At 37.5% G+C, this 9,528-nt stretch overlaps 1 protein-coding gene across 1 annotated transcript; it reads left to right on the forward strand.

Annotated features, from left to right (window-relative positions):
* Positions 1-2,498: 2,498 nt before the first annotated feature.
* LOC134250102 (uncharacterized protein F54H12.2-like) lies at positions 2,499-3,068 on the forward strand. Its single transcript, XM_062732456.1, has one exon. The coding sequence runs from the start codon at positions 2,499-2,501 to the stop codon at positions 3,066-3,068; it is 570 nt and encodes a 189-aa protein (XP_062588440.1).
* The last annotated feature ends 6,460 nt before the right edge of the window (positions 3,069-9,528 follow it).

Consider the following 9,528-nt stretch of genomic DNA (forward strand, 5'->3'; position numbering starts at 1 on the left):
CACTCCTAGGAAAAATACCAGAGGATACAGGGGAGTGAAAGATAACGCTACCTGTTTTCATTGTGGAATGATTTTTAGTAATTGGGATCCCGAGGACGATCCTTGTGTAGAACATGCTTATTGGAACCCCAATTGTTCTTACATCAATCTTATAAGGGACGAGGGTGGGTGATGAATGTGTTTATTGCGGGTTTAAAAACAACAGGGATATAAACCTTTACCTGAGATCAAACCTCTACTGAACCCACAACCAGACGTCCAGGCTCGAGGAAAATGTCACATTTTTTAGACGAGGAATTACAAATCGTTTTTCTACCTTGCGGACACGTGTGCTGCTGTGCTTTGTGTGCTCCTTCCTTTCAGTTTTGCCCCATCTGTCGAGGCGAGATTCAACAGTCCAAACGCCTATTTCTGTGTTAACTATAAATAAGATAATGAACCCAACTTTTCCTTCATTGATCAACATGTATTCCGAGGAGACACCCCTCCCTTCTTTTCAATTGAAACATGAGTTTACCATGGTGGTTGCTGGACCCTCGAAATCGGGCAAAACAGAATTCGTCAAGACATTAGTGAACAATCTAGACTGGATCACCCCCAGGCCCGAAAAAATCGTCTGGTGTTATCGGGAATGGCAACCCGCTTACACTTCTTTAAAAGAGAAGGTATCTTTCACCCGAAACATTCCAGAAGACGACGAGAAATTAGTAGCCAATTTGAGTGCCCCATTTACTAATTTTTGACGACATGATGGGAGGAAAAGCCATCGAATCTATTGTGGATTGGTTTACCCGTAAAGCGCATCATCGGAATACCAGTGTGATTTACATCACTCAGAATTTATTTGATCGAGCTGCTTCTCATCGCACCATTAGTTTGAATGCTCATTATTTAGTCTTATTCAAAAATCCCAAGACAAATCTCAGATAGTGTATTGAGTCGTCAGCTAGCTTTACCTCATTTGATGTCTGCTTATCAAGAAGCCACCCAGATCCTCACGGATATCTTCTAGTGGACTTGAGTCCCCAGACCCCAGACCAATACCGATTGAGAAGTCGAATGTTTGAAATGTTGACTGTACACATGCCTCAAGAGTATAAATAAAAGTGTTTCACACTCTTCTGAGTCATTGTTCATTTCAATCTCATCATGGCTCCATCAGCCAAGAGTAAATTAGTGAGAACCTTACACTTTTCAGCGGGAACGAGATCCCGCGAAGCGAGCCCATTTAATCGAATTGGGGCTAAAGCCTTTTGAATTGGTTTGCCAGGGGAGCTGCAATTTAAAAAAAGGGGTCTTACCTATCAATAAACAGACCCAAAAGTTTATTAATAATCATCGTCAAGATTTAAAGATCATTGCCGATCAATGGGCCCAGTGATGAAGCAGAAAAACAGCTATTTTAAAACGCGGAGGTGCTGGATTTCTAGGTGGAGTCATTATTCGTCATTTATTTAAATGGAATAGCCCCTAAAAAACGGCGGGTTCTGTTTAAAGATGTAGTGGTAAGAGTCGATAATAAGAAACAAAGAGTGTTTCCGGATTGGATGGTCCGTGTCGGAGGAGCAGCTCAAAAGAGCAAAAAAAGAGGAAGAGAAAAGCCCCTCCCAAGAAGAAAAAAAGCCCCTCCCAAGAAAACAGCGAAAAGGCGAAAATCTGCTCCTCAAACTCTAGCTCAACGTAAAGCCATGCCCGAAAGTCTAAAAAACGAAATAATTTTTTTAAGGAAAAAAACAAAAGACCATAGGAGAATTGCTCAAGAAACAAGCAGAACTGAGAATGGATCGTGCTATGGGACCCATAGGCAGTCAAAGAGCCAGTGATTTAGAAGTGTTTCCTCGAGTGAATGTGGGCATTCCCTCCTCCTCCTCTTCCTCCCCTGGAATTAAAGTTCCCATTCATGTCCCTAAAATCACACGTTTTCAACCCTTGACGGCCTCCACCCCTCAACTACCTAAAGGCCTGAGATATAAATGTCGATACTGTGGAAAAATTTATGTCAGGGAGAAAGCGAGAGATAAACACGAGAGCGACAAACACGGAGGATATGCCCCTCCAAGACACTATAAAGGGAGTGACATGAGAGACTTCACTTCATTGTTTTCAAAGATGGCCAAGAAGAAAAAGGGATGTTGTACGCGATTAAGAGCGCATGCCCCTCTTTTAAGAGTGTTATCGGACCCTCACTATTCCTCGTCTTTAAAAACGGGGAATTTAAAACATTGTTCTGGAGATTGTGGGCCAATTCTGGAAAAAACGAAGGATTCCGAAAAAGACACCAAGCTATTGCTGACGGTTAGAAAATCAGTTTGCTGGATACTTTACATTTGGATTTGTTTCAACAAGATCGATTTCTACCTAATGGAGTGGACGTCCGTTTGCGATTTAATTGAGCTAGACCCTCTTTCTACATGATGATCAAAGGAGGAAGTACAGGAAAAGTGAAAATATTGAGTATGATCTTGTGAGTGAGAAAAGTCAAACCCACAGCAGTCATGATGAATACCATTAATCAAAGTTTGAATACCCACAGAGCCAAATATCCCTTGAGAAGAGTGGAAGTGAAAACCTTTACCATCCCCATAGGGACCCAGTCTAAGATTACGGATCATCTGTTTCAAGGTCAGATGCCTAAACGTCTCATTTTAGGCTTTGTGGAGAATGCGGCTTTCAACGGAGATAAAACTAAAAATCCCTTTCATTTCCAAAACTTTGGGATTAAGAAATTAGATGTCAGTATCAACGGAGAGACCATGAGTACTCGTTGTTTTGAACCTCATTTCAACGACGATTTATATCTGAGATCCTATCTCAGTCTGTATCAAGCTCTGGGAAAATTTGGAGAAGATTGGGCTCCGGACATTACCCTAGAAGAGTATAAAAGCGGCTACACTCTATGGGGCTGGGATTTCACTAAAGATCAAGAAGCGCAATCGGATAAATTCCACATCATAGAAACAGGAAATCTGAGAGTAGAAGTGCAGTTTACCAACAATACGGTTAACACCATCAATTGTGTGGTGTATGCAGAATTTGATAACTTATTAGAAATTAACAAACAGAGATGACATTGATTACTAATGGATACGGGACAATTCGAGAAGTCTTATCCAGAGAATTCGAAGAGTTTCTTTTGGAGGCGTTTATCCTGTAGATTTATTACCGGATCAATTAAGACCTGGAGAAAAAGCTGTCGTGGTCAATACGGATCCTCAAGATCGACCTGGAGAACATTGGGTGTGTCTATATGTGAGCAATCCCGTGGTGGAATATTTCGATTCTTATGGATTTCCTCCCTTACACAAAGAAATTCAAGATTTTATCCAGCGTCATGCTCAACAATGGATTTATAATCCGTATCGCTATCAAGACTGGAATACCGATGTGTGTGGACAATATTGCGTGTATTATTTACATCAAAGAGACAAGAAAAAAAAGAAAACCGACGAGTGGCTATTCCCCTTTGACCAGAGTACGGCTTTACAAAGGGACAGATATGTGGCGAATTGGTTTAAAAACACTTATCATAAATTACCTACGGGTCATGGACAAAAGTGTCAATGTTTTTATCAAAATGTATTGTAAATGAGTTGTTTGTTGTTGTTGGTTGTTGTTTGTTGTTACAAATAAAGAATGAAAAAAAAAATCTGTGTTCTTATTATTATTTATGTGTTAGTGTTTTCAGTATGCAACAGGGTATAAAAAAGATGATGCAATAGATATAAAAAGATGATGCAACAGATATAAAAAGATGATGCAACAGGTATAAAAAGATGATGCAATAGATATAAAAAGATGATGCAATAGATATAAAAAGATGATGCAACAGGTATAAAAAAGATGATGCAATTCAAGGTGAGGGGGGTATAAAAACAAGGTGTTAAAGACGATCCTCCTCAGTTGGTGGGGCATGTGGTTGAGTAAACGACAGTTTGGCAAACGAATTCCTGGAATATTAGAAGACATGGAGATGGATAAAGATAAATTTGCCTTATTAGAAAAGAGAATGACGGAACCTATGGAGGGGGATCACGAAGCTCCTCAAACAAAAAGAAGAATAGAGTTGAAAACCTTGGATCCGGAACCTAAGAATGAATATTTACCCCTGGATGAGCCTGTGAAGGATCCTAAATGTCCAATATGCCACCCGGAGACCTGGGAACCTACGGAGAGAGATCACAAAGCTCTTCAACAAAGAAGAATGGAGTTGAAAATCTCAAATACAGAACCTAAGAATGAATATTTACCCCTGCATGAGCCTGTGAAGGATCCTAATGATCCAGACAGATGTTACCCGATAGCCATTAATTGGACTTTCATTATTAAAAAGCCTAAAGAAGAAGAAGATATAGACATGTTTCTTAGCAACAAAGACGATTTCTTCTTTCGTTTACAGTATTTGATTCTTCAAAAGGAAAGACATCCCTGGACAGGAGAACTGCATCAAATCAGGGGATTCATTCAAATGAAGGAACCAGAAGGAGGACTGACTATGTGCAGACTTCATATCGCTGCCAGATTTGCTATGTCTCACAGTACTCCAGAATTGGAAAGTATGTTTTACAAGCAAGGAGGTGACTATGAAGAATATGGTGTTCTGAAACCGGAGGAGAGAAATAAAGAATTGGAGCCCAGAGATTGGATAGAATGGGAAATAGGAGCTTGGAAGAAACCTGAAGCTATTGCAGCCAGAGAAGCTAGGAAGAAAAAGTTCTTAAAGAATGTGAGCTGGTCAAGATGTGAATAAAAAAGATTTGAAAAAGAAAAAGAAAAAAAAATTGTGGGTTTTTTGTCATTTTTAAAAAATAGGTTATCTCCCTTTAACCATAGATTTTTTTCAAAACACCAAAACAAAAAGTGTTGAGGGGTTTTTTAAAGATTGATAAAAATTGATACAATTTTTTTTAAAAAAGTATAAATAGTAAACATGGTACAAAACACACCTCAGTTGTGGACTGGTTTCATTATGGGTAACACCTCCAGCAAAGAAATGAGTCAGAACACTAGATTAAAGGAAACTGAATGGTTACTTATACAGGAGGGAGGAAAAGATATCATACCACCTCCCTTGATGGTAGAACATCCGGCAGTATTTATACCACCTCCCTTGATGGAAGAACATCCTGTAGAATATAAACCTCAGGAGAAAAAAGAAAACATAAGACCAAACAACAAACTCTTGGAGGATATTAAGGCTCATTATCAAAACAAACAGAAAGAAAATACAGGCAATGGATATATTGCTTACTTAAAACAAGACAGAGGTAGAATAGCCAATAATTGGATATTTAATTTACCTGGGTGCCGACAGGAAGATGTAGATCAAATCATTGGAAGTGATTATCAATACTTGATCTTACAAAAAGAAAGGCATCCAGAAACTGGAAAACTTCATCATGTGAGAGGATTCATTCAAATGAAAAACAAGTCAAGGGAGATACATGTACAGAAAGATTCATAAATTAACCTGTTTTGAGATGTCTTACAGCACTCCAGAATTGGAAAGAACTTTTTATAGACAAGGTGACTATGAAGAATATGGAGTTTTAAAACCTGATGTGAGAAACAAAGAATTAGTTCCAAGAGATTGTAGATTTACCTGAATAAAAATTTGTGTTTAAAAATTCTTTGTTGTTGTTCTATAAAAACAAGGGTGTTTTTAAAAAATAGATTCATTTCACATCATGAGTCTCCAGGAGATACAAGGTGATTTACTCAACTGTGAGGTAGAAGCTATTGTTCATCAATGTAATTGTTTAACTGTAAAAGCTCATGGACTGAGTCAAAGTATTGCAGAGAAATTCCCACAAGCTAATCTCTATGCCACTCGCAGACCTCTAGGGACTAGAAATTTAGCCGTAGAAGAAGATAGAGGAATTCCAGGCACTATTAAGGTGTTTCCCTCACAAACCCCTGTGGTCATTTGTTTATTAGCTCAATGGGATTATGGAAAAGCAAGTCACCGACCTAAAAGAATTTCCACTTATCAGGATACCCCACAAAACAGAGAGCAATGGTTTCAAACTTGTTTACAAGAAATGGGGGAAAGTTTACCTTACCAGACTTATGCTTTTCCTTACAAGATTGGGTGTGGACTAGCCCGAGGAAATTGGATTCATTATAGACATTATATTGAACAATTTGTACACACTTATGAAAAACATGTGTACATTCTTCATCATTAATTGTATGTGTTTTCATGTGATGTAAAAATAAAGAAGAAAAGTACCTTTTTATCTGTCATACTCTAATGTCTGTTTTAAACCGGAGATGAAGGTACACCGCAATCCCCCATGCACTCATAAGCAGATCCCTGGAGGGGGTCAGTAGAAACACTCAAGTAGTTTTTCTTTCTTTTCCCCTGTGATATAATGTCAAATATTTAAATGGAAAATTCAGAAATTTTATGAGCACTTAAAGATAAAAAACTTGCTATCTTTATAGTATTGATTTTTCATTATCAGATTTTATTTTTTATCCATTTTTTAAAAATATAAAACATTTAAAATAATTATCTTAATGAAAATAAATTAAAATGATATTGAAACTTTTTTCTAGATTCAAGTTTTTGTTTTTATGTTAGTTATTTCACTGTGTATTTCCCAAAGGAAGACCAGCAGCCAGGCTTCACTTCACTTTCAGAGAATGGATTGGTTACCAACAAAAACATATCTTCCAGGTTTGAGGACTGTATAGAAAAATAAAACCCATTTTTTGTTATTAAATTACATGAGACAATGCCTCTTATAAATGTAATGCAAAAATTAATATCTCTTATATATATGGATTCCTTTACTCTAATTATATTAAATGTCATTTGTAAAATGTATTTTTTTAAAGACAGATTTTATTTAGGATCGACTTTTTAAATGATGACATGAATAGCAGACCATACTTTAAGCACATGACAAAAACATTTTCTCAAATTACACAGAAATGGATTATTTAGCATAGCTGACATGAAACATATAGATGAGGGATAACATAATCACATTTATAAACAATTTGAAACAACTTTAAACGACCTACGGGTAATACAAGCCTTTTTCACTGGGGTAAAATCTCGCCGAAATTCGCCATGGCCGCCGAACCCGAACCCGACTGTATAAAATTGAAGTCATAAAAATAACATAACAGTGATGTAGTATTTTTTTTTTTTTTAAATTTATTTCTTAAAAAATAACAATGCTTCTAAATGTGAATTCTCCTCCGAAATCTTTTTCGATCCGCTACTAATTGCATCCAGGGACTTCTCCGGTCTTCGGTGGGTAAATCGTAGATTTGATTGAGGCTGGTATTAAAAGTTTCGGATTTCCTAGCCTGTGTGAAAAATTTTCCCGGTATTTCATTCCGTATTGAAAACATCTTTCTCCATCGCATCTATGTCCTGCCACAGTAAAATCACTTTGCCCGCTTGGGGATGAGTCAGGAAACTGTAAGGCTTTCCGAAATAACGGGGAGGTTCAGTCCGTAATTTCTGGGGCAGAATTGTTTTCATATGACGACATAAAAATTTTGGTAGCTAGTTCCCCATGGGGTGATATGTGATAAGGCTAGGCATTGTAACCACAAATCCTGAAGGGTTTCCATGATAGTGGTCGCTTCCTGAAATACTTGTTCTGCCTCCGGGGGGAGAGATTCTTGGTGGTTTTGTGCCCATGTCTAAACAATCATACCCATCTAAAATAGAGAGTGAGTGTGTATCAGGGATGACATGATAGTTGATTGTGAAGAAAGGATCAGACTTTTTTTCTCATTTATACCCCTAGTATAAAACTTAGGTAAAAGGTATTTTTGCACACGGTCCCCCTTACAGGTGATGCAACAGGTATAAAAAAAGATGATGCAATAAGTATTAAAAAGATGATGCAACAGGTATTAAAAAGATATGCAAAAAGTTTAAAAAGATATGCAACAGATATAAAAAGATGATGCAACAGGTATAAAAAAGATATGCAATAAGTATTAAAAAGATGATGCAACAAGTATAAAAAAGATGATGCAACAGATAGGTATATAAAGCGGAGCTGGGATTTGACATAGTTTCTTACATTTTGAACTTGACAGACGTGAAAAATATTATGGAAGAAGCAATGATGAATACCCCACACAACCCCAGCTATGTGACACCTGAAGAATATGTAGGAGCCCCCTATAATTTTCAAGAATATGCAATAAAGAAGATATGGGCATCTTAATACAACTGTGGATGGAATTGTCAACATGCTGTCTGGTATTGACAACAAGATAAATGATATGAAAAAAAGGTGAGTGATGTTCAAAACCAGCTGAATCATCTAAAATTTTCATCACTAAAAAAAAAGGGGGAAACACTTTCCAGAAAAAACAAGGGGGGTCCCGGGGAGACTAAGAAAAAAAGACGCGATCTCTATATCTGCAAAGAGTTTGGGCATTAGCCCCAGATTGTCCCAAGAAAGATTTGTGCTAAATGCGGGAAATCTGGTCATTGGGCTAATCAGTGTACAAGGATGAGGAGGTTCAACAATTCTAAAGAAATAAAAAAAAGGAGAAAAAGCCTAGGAACCCAGAGGAAACTACCCCTGACCACTGATAAGGCACAGAAGAAGAAAAAGTAAATTGTTGTATTTTTTACTTGAATAAAATCTATGTTCTTGTTTCTATTGTGTGTTATTTGTTAATGTTTTCAATAAATCCAGTTTGAAAGATGATGAACGGTATCAAAAAGATGATGCAATAATTTAAAAAAATGATGCAATAGATATCAAAAAGATGATGCAATAGATCTAAAAGATGATGCAACATATGTACAATTTACCCACTTATCCCCCCCAGGGGCTGCACTCTTTGACCCACCTATCTCCTCCAGGGGCTGCACTCCCTTTACCCCCTACCCCCAGGGGCTGCACTGTTACCCGCCTATCCCCCTCAGCCCCAAAAACATCGTTGACCCCCCCCCCCAACCCCCTTTCTACTTCCATCCAAAAAGGGTTTTAAAAAGGTTAGTTCTTCGAGATCGTAACAAAATTTAGGAGATTTTAAAAAAAATTTTAAACGTTCTGTGCCTCGTCCAGTTTCTAAACGGTCTGTCCAGAGAAAATTACATTTGTTTAGTTACACAAGACGTAAAGTAGGAAAACCCTCACAATATCAGCTGTCAACAAAAAAACGAATTAACTGGTGTAAAAACCATAGAATTTGGACTGTAGATAATCAGTTTAATATTTTAATATTTAATATTAAACTTATAATATTTTCTGATGAAATGCAATTTTCTGGTTATCAATGTGTGTACGTTTGGGGGAAAGCAGATGAAAAGTGGGGGCCCGAGTGTTTAGGACTCGTCCAGTGCGTAATGGCGGGGTCCGTATCACCGTCTCATTTTGGGGCTGTATTTCCTACTCTGGCGTTTACCCCCTTTATGGGAATTTAAATACAAAAATTATATAAATATATTGGACAATCATTTATGGCAAGTTTTTGGGAATTCTCCTTGGATTTTTCAAGATGACAATTGTCACATGTCTGAACGGGCTAAAAATTGGAAAA

Source organism: Saccostrea cucullata, unplaced genomic scaffold, assembly GCF_032062105.1.
Source record: "Saccostrea cucullata isolate Sc308-1 unplaced genomic scaffold, CSIRO_AGI_Scuc_v1 ctg16782, whole genome shotgun sequence".
NCBI classification, from domain to species: Eukaryota; Metazoa; Mollusca; class Bivalvia; order Ostreida; family Ostreidae; genus Saccostrea; species Saccostrea cuccullata.